This window comes from Bombina bombina, chromosome 5 (assembly GCF_027579735.1).
Source record: "Bombina bombina isolate aBomBom1 chromosome 5, aBomBom1.pri, whole genome shotgun sequence".
Lineage (NCBI taxonomy): Eukaryota > Metazoa > Chordata > Amphibia > Anura > Bombinatoridae > Bombina > Bombina bombina.
The window spans coordinates 302,945,430-302,965,149 of record NC_069503.1 but is presented as its reverse complement, the minus strand read 5'-3'; the positions used below and the strand labels follow the sequence as shown (position 1 = coordinate 302,965,149).

The 19,720-nt window shown below is 37.1% G+C and overlaps 1 protein-coding gene across 1 annotated transcript in view; it reads right to left on the bottom strand.

Annotated features, from left to right (window-relative positions):
- LOC128660300 (cytoplasmic dynein 1 intermediate chain 1-like) overlaps window positions 1–19,720 on the bottom strand; it is a 178,867-nt gene that overhangs the window by 156,939 nt on the left and 2,208 nt on the right. The window contains exon 2 of the mRNA XM_053714081.1: window positions 16,877–17,002. Coding sequence (XP_053570056.1) covers window positions 16,877–17,002 — 126 coding nt within the window. The remainder of the gene's footprint in view (window positions 1–16,876; window positions 17,003–19,720) is intronic.

Here is a 19,720-nt window from a genome sequence, read left to right as displayed (position 1 = left end):
CTCACCTCAGATCACACTTGTTATGTGCTGTCCCTGGTCAGTTATATGCAAATAACACACCTCAGATCACACTTGTTATGTGCTGTACCTGGTCAGTTATATGCAAATAACACACCTCAGATCACACTTGTTATGTGCTGTACCTGGTCAGTTATATGCAAATAACTCACCTCAGATCACACTTGTTATGTGCTGTCCCTGGTCAGTTATATGCAAATAACACACCTCAGATCACACTTGTTATGTGCTGTCCCTTGTCAGTTATATGCAAATAACTCACCTCAGATCACACTTGTTATGTGCTGTCCCTGGTCAGTTATATGCAAATAACTCACCTCAGATCACACTTGTTATGTGCTGTCCCTTGTCAGTTATATGCAAATAACACACCTCAGATCACACTTGTTATGTGCTGTCCCTGGTCAGTTATATGCAAATAACTCACCTCAGATCACACTTGTTATGTGCTGTCCCTTGTCAGTTATATGCAAATAACACACCTCAGATCACACTTGTTATGTGCTGTCCCTGGTCAGTTATATGCAAATAACTCACCTCAGATCACACTTGTTATGTGCTGTCCCTGGTCAGCTATATGCAAATAACTCACCTCAGATCACACTTGTTATGTGCTGTCCCTTGTCAGCTATATGTAAATAACTCACCTCAGATCACACTTGTTATGTGCTGTCCCTTGTCAGCTATATGTAAATAACTCACCTCAGATCACACTTGTTATGTGCTGTCCCTTGTCAGTTATATGCAAATAACTCACCTCAGATCACACTTGTTATGTGCTGTCCCTGGTCAGTTATATGCAAATAACTCACCTCAGATCACACTTGTTATGTGCTGTCCCTTGTCAGTTATATGTAAATAACTCACCTCAGATCACACTTGTTATGTGCTGTCCCTGGTCAGTTATATGCAAATAACTCACCTCAGATCACACTTGTTATGTGCTGTCCCTTGTCAGTTATATGTAAATAACTCACCTCAGATCACACTTGTTATGTGCTGTCCCTGGTCAGTTATATGCAAATAACACACCTCAGATCACACTTGTTATGTGCTGTACCTGGTCAGTTATATGTAAATAACACACCTCAGATCACACTTGTTATGTGCTGTACCTTCTCAGTTATATGCAAATAACTCACCTCAGATCACACTTGTTATGTGCTGTCCCTGGTCAGTTATATGCAAATAACTCACCTCAGATCACACTTGTTATGTGCTGTCCCTGGTCAGTTATATGTAAATAACACACCTCAGATCACACTTGTTATGTGCTGTCCCTTGTCAGTTATATGTAAATAACACACCTCAGATCACACTTGTTATGTGCTGTCCCTGGTCAGTTATATGCAAATAACTCACCTCAGATCACACTTGTTATGTGCTGTCCCTGGTCAGTTATATGCAAATAACTCACCTCAGATCACACTTGTTATGTGCTGTCCCTGGTCAGTTATATGCAAATAACTCACCTCAGATCACACTTGTTATGTGCTGTCCCTGGTCAGTTATATGCAAATAACACACCTCAGATCACACTTGTTATGTGCTGTACCTGGTCAGTTATATGCAAATAACTCACCTCAGATCACACTTGTTATGTGCTGTCCCTGGTCAGTTATATGCAAATAACTCACCTCAGATCACACTTGTTATGTGCTGTCCCTTGTCAGCTATATGCCCATACCAGACCTCAGATCACACTTGTTATGTGCTGTCCCTTGTCAGCTTTATGCCCATACCAGACCTCAGATCAGACCCCTTACCTGCTATCCCTGGTTAGTTATATGTGCACACCAGTCCTCAGATCAGACCCCTTACCTGCTATCCCTGGTCAGTTATATGCAAATAACACACCTCAGATCACACTTGTTATGTGCTGTCCCTGGTCAGTTATATGCAAATAACTCACCTCAGATCACACTTGTTATGTGCTGTCCCTGGTCAGTTATATGCAAATAACTCACCTCAGATCACACTTGTTATGTGCTGTCCCTTGTCAGCTATATGCCCATACCAGACCTCAGATCAGACCCCTTACCTGCTATCCCTGGTTAGTTATATGTGCACACCAGTCCTCAGATGAGACCCCTTTGTCAGTACCAATACCATAGCTGAGACCAGATCTTTGTCCTGCAGCCCTTTGCCAGTTGCATCCCTGTAAGCCCTTCTTCCACTCATTCTTGAAATGAACAGCAGTTACATTTTCTTCGGACGCGGACAAGGATTCTGGCGGGCGCTCCACTATAGTTGAGAGATCATGACATCTTGTTCTGACAAAGTGCCTCCACTCAGTGCAACATCTATTTATAGGGAACCCACTCCACTGAGTAGATGAGTACCCCTCACTCTTAATAATTACTCAGAGACATTAAATAAATACAGACATGAAAATACAAACTGTATCCTGGTTAAAGAAATATAATAACATATGAAAGCAGAAATAACAATGCAGTTTCTGGCTAATGTTAAATGATAATAAAGTTCCAGCTGCAGAAGTAATACAGTAACAAGAGTCTCTTTAGCAGTAACAATGCAGCACACATAATCCTATTTATAACATCAATAACAACACTTAAACAGCTTTCATATCCCTAGAATTCCAACCCCAAAAATATCTTATATTAAGTAGCTGCAGATAAATAATGTGCAAAATGTTGTGGCCTTTAGATGTAGGTAGCTCTACCCAGTCAGAGTTATTTATTTAGATGGAATGAACAAAAGTTAGAATCCTGAATCAATCTCTGAACAGAAGACAACACCTTTGGGAGACTTCTGTAATTGTGATATCTCCACCTTCTAGCAAATAAGTGCAGATTACTTCTACACCTACTGACAAGGCTGTAAATGCACTTTACTCACTGCAGAATGCAAGTCAGAAACAAAACAGCAATGACAATCCTCTATCTTCCTTCTGTTGTCATTCACACAACTGTAGAAAGTTCCAGAATCTGAAGGGAGCGGGACACAAGCAATGTAACAATGACATTCTCCTGCTTCTAGCTGTTGCAGGGCACTAGTCTTCCCCTGTTTTGATTTCAATGTTCCAGCAGGAATATCCACTTAATAACAGGTGCAGGCAAACTTTTATGGAGATACAGAGGGCATGGCCTCTCTCTGTTTTCTTCCTGGATATCTTTCCCTGTAAAATGATTGCCTTCCACTGGAGAGAGCAGTCTGTTTAGATTCAATATAGTATAATACAATCTAACACATGGAAGTTCTATCACTCAAAATTTCGGTCAATATAGGCAATACATTGATCTATTTAGTGTAAGTATGGGGGTTCTGGGAAATGGTGGGTTCCTTAATGTTGTCATAGGTCAAGAATCTTGGTGGTCTTTTTCTTCTGCCCTCCCTAGGTTACTCTGTGGATGTTCACTAATGTCTTTATCACAGGGTCCTTCACCCACACCATTGGGGAGGGATCCGTCAGACAGAGACTTAGATCCTCCCATAGAGCTAGAGTCTCTAACTGGTGAATAAGGGACAAAGATGGGATTCAAACTGAATGAGAAGGAAGCAGGAGTGGGAGCAGGGGCAGGGGGCACCACCTGAGTTTATGGCACTATTCATTAGTCTCTTTCAGGGCTGGAATCAGTAGTTTCCCTTCCATCACCATTTGGTGATGTCCCACTGGGACCTTCTCCATGGTAGTCTCCTCTGCCAGTTTCTGAGAGCAGCTTTAAACTGGAGTTCTTATTTCCTTTGTCAGGGTTTACCTCAGAAGTGAGATCTGTATCAGAGAAGGCAATAAATAATAGGTGATTCCTGTGCCAAGCTTTGAGCCTACCCTCAAGTCCTTTGATTCAATACACAGGTATCCCTGGAACAATGGAAACAACCTCAAAGAGAGGGTATCTCCAGCAATCTGCTTATTTATGCTTCCCTGAAACTTCCAGGTTTCTCAAGAGTAATTTGTATTCAGGCATAGGCCTCTATTTATCAAAGTCTGGTGGACCTGATCCAACAGTGCGGATCAGGTCCACCAGACCTCGCTGAATACGGAGAGCAATACACTCTCCGTATTCAGCATTGCACCAGCAGCTCACAAGAGCTGCTGGTGCAACGCCGCCCCTGCAGAATCACGGCCAATCGGCCGCCAGCAGGGGGGGGTGTCAATCAACCCGATCGTACTTGATCGGGTTGAATTGTGGCGATGTTTGTCCGCCTGCTTAGAGCAGGCGGACAGGTTATGGAGCAGCGGTCTTTAGACCGCTGCTTTATAACTGGTGTTTCTGGCGAGCCTGCTCTATCCGGAGCTTGATAGATATGCCCCTAAATGTCGTTGTAACGTACTATGGAGTTACATCGCTTAATATTTTCATTAATTTTGTCCGTAGCTCACTTAGCCAATTCATAGGTCCTTTGCAGATTGTCTTTCAAATTTCTAACACAATGATATTGAGAATCGTGGCTCAAAAGAAATGGGCATAGTAAATGGAAGACACATGGATTCAAGAAGGTCTGACATAGGACTCTGACTCCTGGGCCTGCTTTCTCAGCCCATTCCTCATCTTCCAGGGTTACAGGCAATCCAAACCTCCTAAAAAGAGCATCTGCTCCCACATGTTTAGGGCCTGGCATGTATTTTAATGAAAAATCATAGTTAGATAATGCTGCTAACCACCGGTGTCCTGTGGCATCCAACTTGGCTGTAATTAAGAGGTATGTAAGAGGGTTATTGTTTGTCTTCACGTCAAACTTGACACTATACAAATAGCTATGTAACTTAACCACAATAGCCCATTTCAAAGCAAGAAACTCCAACATGTGTACTAGATAGTTATTTTCACTTCCAGTAAGACTCTGACTAATATATGCTACTGGCCTTAGCCCTTCAGGAAATGCCTGACTGATAACACCTCCCAGTCCTTTCAAGCTACATGGAGAAAATATGGCATATTGAGGTAAGCGTAAACTAATACAAATGCTTTAGTCCTCTCCCTCTTGAGAATCTGACAAGCTACTTAGCATAGCAGAGTTCATTTTTTATCTTTTGTGCTCCCTTCCTAGAGTCCTCTTTCAGGTGTTCATGAAGCTTCAGGCTACCATTGAATAACATTCTACAAACTGATGGTAGTATCCACAAAATCCCAACAACTCTTCAATGTTATTGGGCCTAGGCCAGTTAACAACTGCTTCTACTTTGGCTAGGTCTGTGGCAACATCATCAGCTGATACAATGTGTCCAACATATGTTACAGAAGTCTAAACGAATTTACAATTATGAAGAGACAACTTCAGGCCTTCCCTTTGTAGATGATCTGTTACCTTTAACAGACATTTATATCAAATATCTTCTTCTCAATTAATTGCTGAAACATTGCAGTAGCTACTGTTACACCCTGACGCATGTGTGCAAATTATAAGATTCCTTAAGGGCAAATGAAAGCTGTAATTTTCTTGATCCTCCACCTTCATAGGGACCTTATAGTATCCAGAATGGAGGTCTACGACACTGAATCACTTGCTGCCATTTAATGCATTCAAGGAACCATCTTGGCAAGGTATATTGATCAGGAATTGTTCTCTTGTTCAATGTAAGCTAATCAATACAAAGGCGTACTGACCAATTTTTCTTATCCATTAACACTATGCGTGATGTATATGAGCTTCTGGATTCTTGAATAATTCCTGGCTTCTACATCTCATGAAGGATATGTCTTACATCTTCAATATCTTAAGGAGCTATCCTTAGAGATCTCTCTCTCTGAATGGAGTAGAGTCACTTAGCCGAATGGTATGCTGGGCATTATTAGCACAGCCTTCTAAAACTCCTCTGACCTGAAGGGCTTTTTGTAATCTCTTTCTGTTCTACAGGACGACTGGTACCTTCTAAGGCAAATTTAATCTCTCGAGAAGAATTTTGGTTCAACTGTTAAAGATGTTATTGACCTTACTTCCTCCAAAAGATGAATTACCCCAGTTACTGGCATACATCTATTGGTGATCAAATGTGAATGGTTACTGAAAACACGGCAATCTTCTTACTTCAGCAATATTTTAATTGAATCCTCTAATTGAATCCTCTTAGAGAAGAGACTCTAAGTGCTCTTGATAGCATCACTTCCTTTAAAACTTCTACAGCAGTAATGGATTTAATTTTCCCTGGTTGGTAGTCAACAGGCTTAGACCCCTAATAATGGAACTCACCCATTCAAGGGCTAGTTGATGATATTTTTGCCTCAGAGCTGCTTCCACTTCATTCAGTTTGTTTAAGCAGGCATTTCTCATTTATTTGAGGTAGACTCAAAACACATCTCTCACCATCTGAGTATTAGTCTCCAATACAATGGAAACTCCAGGACGATTTAGATTCGGGCACACCAAAGCTTCCATATTCGTAGGGTATTCTTTCCCAGTGTCCAATGTCACAGCCTCCACAACTTTACATCATCTGCTGATAACATTGGTAAATGGCTTAGATGATCCTCATAGAAGGACTGGAGGACTATAGTTACTTGAGATCCTGTGTCTAAAAGGGAAAAAGCATGTATATCTTCAATGAGAGTTACAAGCGATTTTGGGCCTATTCTAGAATTTCCAGCCAAACCATCGCCAAAAAAATTCTTCCTTTCTGAAACCCTCTCTTCTTCCAGGGACCACATCTGTTGAGCCTGGGCCAACCACTAAGCCCTCTGCAATAAGTTAACCCTTCAAGGGACATTTGCTTGATACATGTCCTGCTTGCCTACAACTAAAAATTTAAATTCCCATTTCTTCCCTGACTGATGAGAGATCTGAGAACTTTTTGCAGAATTTTGAACTATGGTTTCTTCTCTGTTTAAGTTGGCTAGTGGTAATTTAGTACTGGGTACTTTCTGATTTTCATATGATGAGGATTTCTTTATGCCATCATGATGTATTAGGACATGGTCAAATTATGTCTTTATTACTTTGGCCTCTTTCATTGTTTCCACATAATCCAGCAATCCCTTGGTATGTAGAAGGCTGACTAAAGCTGTAGCTATAGGATCATTTAGTAGAGTTCCTCTTAGAACGTCTCTCCTCCTGTATTGATCAAACTGATCTGATGTGATCACTTTATCTCAAACAACTTTTCCAGTATTAATTTTAGCTGTATGAGACTGAACTATGGCAGAATATTGTAAAAGTAGTTCCTCCTCTTAACTCTCTTCAAGTATAGTCCAACACCTTTAGAAGATCATCAGCTGGAGAATTTGTGAAGCATAGTAGGTGACACTTTATTAATTCTAGTGCAGTTGATCTCAGACCTTTAATCAATCTCAGACATTTGGTCTGATCATTATAAGTCCACTCTGTTAGTGCCTGGTGCCACATATTTGTTCTCCACAGAACAAATTCTTCCTCACTGGATGGCACCGGCACTACTCCCGAAAAAGCTTTAAGTCTATTATAATTATGTTCATAAGATACTTGGACCACACTTTTAGACAACTGTGCTAAGATTTAAATATAGAGAGGCTCTACTCTGTCCTCTGAATTGTAGGAACACTAGGAAGCCTCCTATGGGAAATGCTTCTTTTGGGCAGTTTGAGATGCTGTTTTGTGTATTCATCACTGTCTTCTCCCTCAATGCCATTCATAATTATTGTCCTTGGAGTGATACTAAATATGTGATCACTGTCCACATTGTGTCTACAACCCCTCACTAGGACAACAGCAAGTCTTGCCTTCTCATCCTTCTGCCTCTGTATAAGGCAACATTTCTGTAGCCCTGGGATCTGTCGAATGGCATCATCAAAACTTTTCCTCTCCAGGTTTAGAGGCAGGTTACACACAGCTACAACTTGATTAGGGGGGATGAGTTTCTTCCTGGCCCAGTGTTTGACTACCTTAGGGATGATACATGGAATTGTATCAACAATTGTGCATAAGTCACAAACCATCTAAGCAGTGCCGGCTACATCGGTAAACCTTTCTATCCCTGCTCCTGGAAACGAACAGTAGTAAACAGCAGTTACATGTTCTTCTGATGCTGACAGGGATCCTGAGTCTTTGCTATAGTTGGGAGATTGGACCATCTTGTTCTGATGCATTGCCTCCATTTAGTGCCACTTCTGTTTATGGGAAACCCAATCCATTGAGTAGATGAGCAACCTCCACTTAAGACATGAACTAAATACAGACATGAAAATACAAACTGTATTCTAGTTAAATAGATATAATATATAACAGCAACAACAACAATGCCGTTTCTGGCTAATGTCAAATGATGATAAAGTCCCTGCTGCAGGAGTAATGCAGTCACAAGAGTCTTCTTAGCAGTAAATCCTATTTATAACATTGAAAACCAACCCCAAATATATTTTATAGTCAAAGATACCTGCAGGTAAATTATGTGCACAATGTTGGGGCTCTTAGATGTAGGTAGCGCTACCCAGATAGAGTTATTTATTTAGATGTTAGGAACAAAAGTGAGAATCCTGAAGCAATCTCTAAACAGGAGAGGAGGCAATACCTTTGCATGACTTCAGTAATAGCACATATGTCATTCTCCACCTTCTAGCAAAATGAATAGCTGGCTAAGTGCAGATTACTTCTTCTCCTACTGACAAGGCTGTAAGTGCACTTTACTCACTGCAGAAAGATCTAGACATTTAGCAGAATGCACGACAGAAGCAAAATAGCAATAACAATCCTCTCTCTGCCTTCTGTTGACAGTATGCAATGGTTTATTCACACAACTGCCGTTAACGTTCCAGATTCTACAGGGAGCTGGACACAAGCATCACAGCAACTACTGTTTCCTACTTCTACTTCTTGTAGCTGCAGTGCACTAGTCTTCCCGTTTTTTATTTCAATATTCCAGCAGGAATAAGCAATTAACAACAGGTACAGACAAACTTTTCTGGAGAGACAGAGAGCATGGCCACTCTCTCTTCTTCTTCCTGGATCTCAAGCCCTTTCTCCTCACATGACAAGAGAAAGGACAAAGTTCAAAGTCTCATCAGCTTAGCGCAGAGAGGCAAAATATAAATTTTACATCCCATACCAGAGCCTAGATCCCATTCCTTTCTTGCAGCTCCTTTTCAGTTATATGCTGTTATCAGACCTCAGTTCAGACTCATGGCTCTGAAGCCTCATCAATTATGTGCCCAAAATAAAACTTCAGATTATACCCATGCCACTGTATACCCATATCAAGATCTCACCCAAACACTAATGTGTTTTTCTTATGCGTATTTTACTGAATGACTAGCTAAAATATATAATCCTCCTGATGTTAGTAGTGACAGAAGAAGAATTGTTTTACTGTTACTATACCCTGTCATAAATTAGTAATTAAAAAAACAAATTTGAGTTCACACTACAGTGTACAAAAAGCAGGAAAAAACGTTATCAGTAAACATCTGGAATCGTAACACTTTTTGCAACGTTTAAGGCATATTTATATAGATATGGAACTTACATTTTATACATTGATTTATAAGAGTTATAAATTTGCTGATCATTTCTTCACCTGTTTATTCTTTATTATTTCTTCAAACAGATAATTAGTCATTTGGCCCAATTGCAATTAAAGGAACAGTCTAGTATAAATTAAACTTTCATTATTCAGATAGGACTTTTTAATTTTTATCAACTTTCCAATTTACTTTTATCATCAAATTTGCTTTTTTCTCATGGTATTCTTAGTTTAAACTAAACATAGGTAGGCTCATATGCTAATTTCTAAGCCTTTTAGGGCTGCCTCATATCACATGCTTTTTAAATCTCTTTTCAACACAAAGAGACAGAAAGTACACGTGGGCCATATAGATAAAACTGTGTTCAGGCACAGTGGGTTATTTAAGATCTAGCACAAAGCAATGCTAAATTTAAGACAATAGATAATAAACAGTCACAGTCATGTGATCAGGGGGCTGGAAGAAGGTTCCTAGATACAAGGTAATCACAGAGGTAAAAAGTGTATTAATATAAGTGTTTGTTATGCAAAACTGGGGAATGGGTAATAAAGGGATTATCCATCTTTTAAAACTATAACAATTCTAAGGTAGACTGTCCCTTTAAGGTGAAAATTGTTAAAGGTATATTAAACCCATGCGTTTCTTTCATGATTCAAATATAGCATACAATTTTAAACAACTTTCTAATTTACTTCTATTATCTTGTTTGCTTTGTTCTTTTGGTATCCTTTGTTGAAAAGCATACCTAGGTAGGCTCACAACCTGGGAGCTAGCTGCTGATTGGAGGCTGCTCATATATCTCTGTTGTCATTGGAATACTGGTGTGTTCAGCTAGCTCTTGTTAGTGCATTGATTCTTTTTCAATAACGGATACCAAGAGAATGAAACAGAATTAATAATAGAAGTCAATTGGAAAGTTGTTTAAAATTGTGTGCTTTCGTAGATAGTGTTACTATGAGTGTAATTGTACTTTGTAATGTATTTTTGATGTGTTTTGCAACACTTTTTTGTATCGTGAAACAGTTAACCAGAGCTCTGAAGACGCGTTATCAAGATGAGTGTTAACTTCAATTGCGCTCAAGCAATCACGTTTACTTTCAACTTATAATACGAGCGGTACACTCAACGCACACAAACACTGAGACACGATAAACCCCTTTTCGCTCGTGTGTAACTGTTAACGCGCCACTCGTAATCTGGCCCTTAATCTTTTTCATAATTCTTTTGAACTATATCATTCTGAAAGGGATGTGGTAGTAAAAAAATTATACTGTCATAGTTCAGATAGAAGATATAATTTAGCTTCTTTCTATAAGCGCATACAGTTAGGCTCAGTAGTTTGCAGACCTTTCCTAAGGGCACGGTGAGTGGGGCACTCGCCCAGGGCCTCGCACGTTGTGGGCAGTGGCAGTTCTATAACTTAATATTTGAGGGCTAACAAATGTAGTGAAAAAGCTGAAAGACACAACACACATAATATACAAAGCCCTTCACAGCTCAATAGGGGTGCTACCCATGTGTTTGGATGGGCATAGCACCCCTCAGCCCACCTAATAGAATCTCCACTACTTGAGGGCCCTGCACTGTCATCAGGGGTGAGGGTATGAGAAAGAAGTGTTTATGTTATCAGGGGGTATAATATAGAGTGTTATTCTTTATATTGGACATATTGAATGTTGAGACTGGGGTAGGCCATACAGGGGGCAAGGAATTAAGAAGAAGGGTAATAAGAGTGCTGGGCTGAGGGCTCCCCCAAATTTGTCTTGCCCAAGACTCTGCAAATGCTAAGGGTAGCCCTGGGAGTATGTACAGTATGTTTTCAGAGGACCAGGAAATGTCTAAATATGTATATGTATAGATATAGATATATGTTTATATGTGTTTACATATGTATTTTTGTATTTATATGTGAATAGATGTATTTACAGACATATATACACATATAAACACATTTATAAAATATGAAAATTGCATAAATATGATTTTACATGTTTTCAGCTACTTGACTACAAAGGGCTCCAATGCACACACACACACACACACACATATATATATATATATATATATATATATATATATACACCTATATATAATCACATCTATACCTACCTATCTATACCAAAACACCATCAGATATATATTGAAATATGTATTTAAAGGGAACCCAATTTTTTTTCTTTTATAAGTCAGATAGAGCATGCAATTTTAAGCAACTTTCTAATTTACTACTATTATCAATTTTTCTTCGTTCTCTTGCTATCTTTATTTGAAAAAAAGACATCTAAGCATTTTTTGGTGCAGACCCTGGACAGCACTTTTTTATTGGTGGATGATTCTATCCAACAATCAGCAAGAACAACCCAGGTTGTTGACCAAAAATGGGCTGGCATCTAAACTTACATTCTTGCATTTCAAATGAAGATACCAAGAGAATGAAGAACATTTGATAATAGGAGAAAATTAGAAAGTTACTTAAAATGTCATGCTCTATCTGAATCACGTCACGAAAGAAAAAATTTGGGTTCAGTGTCCCTTTAAGAATTAATAGAACATATTCTGCTATGTGAAGAACATTGGAATGTGAAATATTCATATTTCATGTAGGGTTAGTGCACTTTGTTTGAACGTGGTTTGCGTGCGAGTAAGATGTTTAGATTTTTTTCACTGTTCGTGCTCCATTGACATCTATGGGGGAATACGTTAACGTGGTCATAGTATTTAAAGTTTGGCTTTTTGGGCGTGTCGCAATAGTGATTGTGCGAAAACTTTTTACTTTCAACTTGTAATACGTGCGCTACCAGACGCATGCAAAAAGCTTACTTCTAGAGAAGTTAAAGGGACACTGAACCCAAATTTTTTCTTTTGTAATTCAGAAAGAGCATGCAATTTTAAGCAACTTTCTAATTTACTCCTATTTTCAATTTTTCTTCATTCTCCTGCTATCATTATTTGAAAAAGAAGGCATCTAAGCTTTTTTTTAGTTTCAGTACTCTGGACAGCACTTTTTTATTGGTGGATGAATTTATCCACCAATTAGCAAGGACAACCCAGGTTGTTCCCCAAAAATGGGCCGGCATCTAAACTTACATTCTTGCATTTCAAATAAAGATACCAAGAGAATGAAGAAAATTTGATAATAGGAGTAAATTAGAAAGTTGCTTAAAATGTCATGCTCAATCTGAATCACGAAAGAAAAATTTTGGTTACAGTGTCCCTTTAACGCGTGAGCAGGAGCAATAAATAGTGCTCCACTTGTAATCTAGCCCACATTCAGATACAATAACATTAAAATTAGCATTATGTGTCCAAACGAGACTTACGTGACAGAATGTACCAAATGTAAAAAGGTATGAGAGTTTCCCTAACTAAAGCCGAACAAAACACAATGAACATGAACAGAATGTCAAATCAAGAACACAATTGAAATGACCATAAGACAGTTGGATACCATTAAACCTAGCGATATCTTTACACAATTTTATAATAAAAATATGAAAAAGAAATCTAAAGAACCGTTGGAGAAATTATTTGAAATTGTGAATTATATTTTGGTCATTGTGCTTTACAACATGATATTTTTTGTCTAGAAATATTTTGCAAAATATATACAATATGTAAAATATGGACCTCAAGCTTGATTTTGTTTTATGAGGAAGACACAATTGAGACCCCTCTGGTTTTCCCTTGCTGTAGAATGCGGCCATCTTCTCAGGGGATATAATCTTTTAGCCTGTTCTGTAAAACATATTTTGAATAAGCTAGCCATTTTATCTGTTAAGCTCCTGCAGATACAGTATACTATTTGGCAGCTAAAATGACAATCTTCTCTGTAGTAGTTTATGACTCAAAACATGGGATGCTGATAATAGTTTTAAGTATTGGCTTATGGATATTCCTTATAACTGTAGAGTCTTTTTGAGGTATAACCTGGAATCTGTTATTGAGGATTTCACAGATGGTATAGTGTCTTTTATAACTAGGATAATGGAACAAGTTTCAGTCAGGTTCCACACAAAGCAATCAGTCTTCCTTTTTATAGGATCTGTTCAAGTACTGGCAAATCTAACTGGGAGTCTGTTTAGATCTTCCAAGAAGGTGCTGAGAGCCAAGGAGACAAGCTCAAGCCATCTACTCAGACTTTTTCAGGGAAAGTTGGATTTTTATTAGTTTATGGAATAGAAAATCAGCCCCCCTACTCTAAGGTTTTTCCTTTTCTAAGATTCCTGCTATGTGAAGGTAATAAATTATTATTTGGCTATTTCTTCTATTAGGACAGGGGCAACGGTTTTATTCAAACATTATTGCAAAAAAAGAAGGCCAGAGCTGCTCAGAGGCAAATTTAAAAGTACATTAAATTAATGTTTTTCTTTGTGGCATCTTTGCGGCATATCTCTGTCCACCAAGCAATGTGAGTTCTGCTTATCAGCTATGAGCATTCAATCCTTAAGACACTGTTCTAAATTGACATTAAATTCCTGTTAGTTTTAAAATAAAAATAAACTGCTTTGACAAACTTTTTTTTAATGTTTTAAATCATTTAGTAGTATTCCTCAGAAGCATAATTTTTTTAAATATTTTTTTTAATTTACTGTCTCTTTGAAACAACTGTACAAGTTTGTAAGGGCTACCCTTCATTCATCCTTTTTTGCCATATAATTGGATTATTTCACTACCAGCACAGATCAGAAGATTGCTTGTCTTCATGTTCCCATCCATACACCTAGTCAATTTCAAGCTCTTCATGTTTGTTTGATATGCTACAATTCCATTTATATTTTGCAACTTCCTCCCTTGGCACAGATCCAAGGAGCTTTAACATAGTTCTTGGCACTCCTTATAGATCAGACTGCAGGGGATTTCAGTGACTCCTTATCTGGATGAGATCTTTGTAAAGGAATTTCTATTAAACATGGCCTGTCAAAGTACATAGTTAACCAGGTTCTCCAGAACTATGGTTGGTCTATCAATCTGTCTAAAGGATTGGCTGTTGCAGAAAGGATTTTTTTTTCTCAGTACCATTTTCTGTATAAAAATGGTCATCAAAGAAATATATGGTGATGCCATTGGCTTGATGTTATCACCTCAACAAGTTATTCCATTGCAAGTTTTCACATAAGAATTTTGTATTTGAGATTTCTGTCTCGGTAACCCCAGGAACCTGCCTTAGGTGATCCAAAGGTTTTATCATGCCAGCTTTTACCTCAACTGGTGATTGGAGAAAGGCAGATTCTCCCAAGGGGAGATGTTTTATTCTATGGACCAAATGGACTGCTATTACTACGCGTTCCAGTTTGTTCTGTTAGGGAGGGGAACTTAATAATTTCAAAGAAAAATGTTTATATATATATATATATATATATATACACTACACTTGAAAGCGGAAACATTGAGCATGGTTTGATTGGATTGCAATAGATGGTGCAAGGTAAAAATGTATATCAAGTCACCGTTTTATACAACCAGCATAATTAACAGAAAACATAATTAAATATAAAATGTTTTATTTCGTATAGTAAAAAAAACCTTTGCAATATAATTTGTATTATTTATTTTAGCCCTTTTCCTGTAATTTAGTCTGTGTTTTCTAATTCTGATAAATAGAAGGACACATTACAAGCCTCAGAAGCCTAACCTGCTACATATCTGTCCCTAATTGGCTTCAACAGAGGTTATTATCAGATAAGGAACTGCAAAACAGTGGTTATTTTGCTAACATAATAGTTTTGACTAGCCTTGTCTTCACCATTAACAAGTCTGGATAAGCTCCTCCAAAGAAGTCAGGTAATGGGTGGAGTTTAGCTATTGAAAAACAATTGTAGCAAACAAGCTGATCATGCATTCCAAACATTTCAAACTCGTCCACTATGTTACTTCATTACAAGGTTATAGAAACATCGCTTCTGCAATCCGAAATTTCACCACTTGATGCTGCATTGCAAATGGCGATTGCAAGATGATAATTTGTAAGCTGAGCAAATATGGTGTTTGGAAAATATTTAGAAAATTCTGATTTAGTAATGATTTAGTGGGTATGAGGAACCATGGAAGGGTGTGGTAAAGTCATGCAATATATATATTGTAAAGGGTAAAAGCCTTGATTACAATCAACTGAATTCTATATGTAATGTAATCTGCAATGCCAGTGATATAATGCTACATCTCATTAACACTTCCTAAACAGGAGAGAAAATTTTAAAGAAAACTAAAACAACTTGTTATAAGAAGACTTTTCTGCAGTAATACAATACATTACCATACAGACTGAGTGCAGAATCTTTCTGAATACAGTGACACCTAGATTGTTGAAACTATTTTTCAGTGATCCAACTACTTCCAATTCTTGCCTTATTGGGAGCAGCCAGTCTGGGCTTGTTACTGGGTATTGACAATGCTTCCCACTGTTATATTTTTTGTTAGCATTTGAATTGTTTTGCAGTATCTTATCTTATTACCTCTGCTAGGCCAATTAGGGATAAATGTATTGCATAGTTGTTGTGACGTCTGAGGTGTGCATTTCCTATACTCTGAAAATGTGGATTTTCCCATTCTGAGTTAAATTACAGAAAAAAAGAGGCAAAATAAATAATGAAAGTATACGGCAAAAATGTGTTTGTTTGTTTTTATTATGCATAAGTTAAGTTCTGATTTTCCATGGCTTTTCATATTTGAGTAAGCACAAAAAATCTTATGGCACTTCCAGCACCATATTAAAAACTTACACATTGTGTTTTACACTAACACATGCTCTCCTTATTTAGGTGTAGAAATGATAACTCTTTCTGTTAAATGAATGCACAGAAAACAGGGGTGATATGTGAAATTACATAAGGAGTGTGATGAAACAATATATATATTAAACAGCTACATCTATTCTTATAGGAAAACAAAGCGTGATCAAAATGCTTATTGTGTGCATCATTCATGATAAGGTACCTAAAGGGGACATTACAGTCAAATATAAAAAGGACATGGGCACATTTCAGTTTTGAATAGAATATGTTTACATTATCCTTGTATTAGCACAAATACGTCTAGTAAAAGTTATTACTGTTTCAGGACATATGTTTATAAGCCACGTATTCCTAGTGCACCCACGTTTAAACACTGTGCTGGCAGTGGCTTCTATGATATAAACTAAGTGTTTGCTAACACAATATAAGCTACTGCTGGCGCTCTGACACGCGGTATTTGAATGGGGCATATGTAGAATATATACATATGTAACTGAAACAGCCATAGTTTTTACTAAAATTATTTTTGATCATACAAGTGTACTACAAAAATGCTTCTATTTAAAAATGAAATTTCTTTATGTGCATTTCAATTTCTACTTTTACGTCCCTTTAAAGAATATATATAGCTTGTTTTACCTAAAGTAATATTTTTGACATTAATGAATACATGTATAGAGTAAATATTCTTCAATAATTACAAAGGAAAATGACTCATGCTCTTAGTAATACCTCTCCAACATCATAGATCCAAATGCGGCCCTCTGAATCACCCACTGCCACTTCTCTGCCACTCTGAGCGAAGCGAACACGATTCAGTGCAGACGCTCCCTCAATGGTCGTGCTTGCAGTCGGAACCTTTCATATAAAGGAACAAAACATAAAAATATTATTAAACAGAAAGTCATAACCCAAGAAGTCAATTTTTAGAGTAGTTTGTTCAGATTAACTAGCTTTTGTAGAAACTGTATATCCACTTAGATAACTTCACCACCCCCTGGAGATAGCTCCTTGTAAAAAATGGCTTGCGAGATTGGAAGACAAGGATTTATTGTTCTCTAATCACATTCCCCACTGGGTTGAAGGAAAAAGACGTTTTATTTGAAGAAGAAAAAAAAAAAAAAAAGAAATAAAGAAAAAACACAACTATATTTCTCACTGTAAAAGGGTAATGCATGGATGGCATGTACATTTTTTCCATATTAAGTACTGAAAGTATGCAACAGAAACCACAACAGCTACAGAATCTTCCGGCTATATCCTCCTATACGTTCTCTATATTATGAAGTAAGACACATTCTTTTACTATTTAAGCCATTTTTAATGTTTGCTTTAGATTAAAGGTAATGTTAGATAAACATCAAAAACAGTTAAATCAAAGTACAGCTATCTATGGACAATTTTGGTCAAAGGCTTGTATCCTCTGTAAATTTATAAGTGCAGAGACAGAAGATAAATTTAATGGATTCATTTAATCACACAAATCCATACACAGAGACATAGAGGTCTATTAGGAAAAAAAAAAAAAAACAACTACATTTTTCAAAACTGGACCAGCTTTACAAGAGTTTTTAAACAGTCCAGGTTGACCTACCTCCTGATTTTTTTTAAATCACCTTTGCAAGGAGTTTACACAGTATAAAAATATGCAGGTTTAATTTGTAGTCATTTCCAGTGGCAGAACAAGTGTTAATTTTAATGCAGACCCACTACTGTTAAACAGCAATGGACCTGCCTTACAATTAACACCTTCACTGCTAGTGGCATTGGTCAGACATGTTTGGTTAAAATGCACCGCAGTAGATAATTGTTATAGGATATCCATTCCAGTCTGACACAAATAAATGTTTTTCTAACCATTTTACAGCTGAGACTTGCTATAATTAGGTTCTAAAGCCCTATATACAGCAAGTCAACAGGTGCAATGAAGGAAACATGAAAACTCCAACTCAAGCTCTACTGGATTTGATTACTATACTTGAAGTTGGCTATTTTTGGATAGTTGACTTGCTAAAATGATAACAGCAAGTCAGCTTTTTTTTGTTTTAAACTTGAGATGAAGTTGGCTGTAAACAAGATTATTTTACCTGAGTTTCTTTAAATTAGCCCATACACCAATTGTCTTCCTTTCTCAGGCAATGTAAAGGTTTGTATAAATATAACAGTAATATCCAGTAATGTTTTGCAAATGTTGGCTGAGCTATTTCTCACTTTTTATTTTATTAAAAAAAATATAAAACAAAAGTAAAATTTGTGTGACACCGGTTCATTGATATATACAAATCTTTTCTTATTTTCTAACATCATATATAAAATGAAATAAAAAGTTACTCTCAAATTCTGTACCATTATTATGTGTTGCTTACAAAATGTAAGGACCCTTTAAACATTTTTTTAACTAATAACTTAATTTGCCAAGCAATGTTATAGACTAGCTGCATCAACTCTCACAAACTTGGAACTAAAGCAGGGCAAAAAAAAGTTGACTGAAGAATTAGGCCTTTGTGTGTGATTAAATAAAAGTGCGTGCCAGGGAGAAAGTCAGATGGGTAGTGCAGATATCTTTACACATGCCAGCTGTATGGTGCACAACCACTCAAGACAGAAAAATATGCTTTTAAATACAGTGCCTTTTTTGTTTGACGCATTAATATCTAGAAACTTACAGCTTCCTTTTGTGGTAGTTTTCTTAGTGAAGCCTGTGAAACTGAACCTCTGTTCCCTAGGACAATGGACTCAGCATGTTCTACCACCACGCCATCAAATCTACAGACTCCTGTACTACAAATACGCTACACTTCACAATGTGAGTTAAACTAGTGTACAGACACAGGCCTATAGCAATTGTATGAGGTAGCAAATGAAAGAATGAGACTACCTTTTTATTTAATACAAATAATAAGCTATTGTACTGTGTTCAACTACAGAGCTATATCCCCATGCAGGGCCCTACCATATATTTACTAGATAAAGGCCATATAGATGTGCATACATTCAATTTACAAGTTTTTTTTACTGGGAAAAGCTGGGAAAGCTACTAGCAATAGGTGCACACAATAAAAATATGATTTTTGGGGGTTTATTCTCTCTCAATTATGGGTAATCCTAAATTAAATAAAACATATAAATGAAAAATACATGAACTTGTAATTAAGTATATATGTAGCATTCTAGAAAATAATATATAATGAAATAGCCAATCACACTCAAATATATAGAAGGTCTCAGAAATATACAATGTTCCAAATAGAGCACTGCAAGGTTTAAACATTCAAACAAATGTTAAAACAGTTTTTGAATATTTTTTTCACCTTAAGTGTCGTCTTCTACTGTTTTCAATACTATATTAATCTAAAAAAATAAAAATGAAAGTGCTATATGTGTACCGGATATATCTCTATATAGATATACAAATATAAATATTAAACTAACTAGAGCTGTGTGTTCCTAATTTATTTACTGAATTAATGATGGAAACGTTGTGGTAGTTATGTCTGTTGCTTTGACTGAGAAACGTATGTAACGTTATAAATAATGGTAATAATATTGTTTAAAAAACACATGTACAGACAGGTA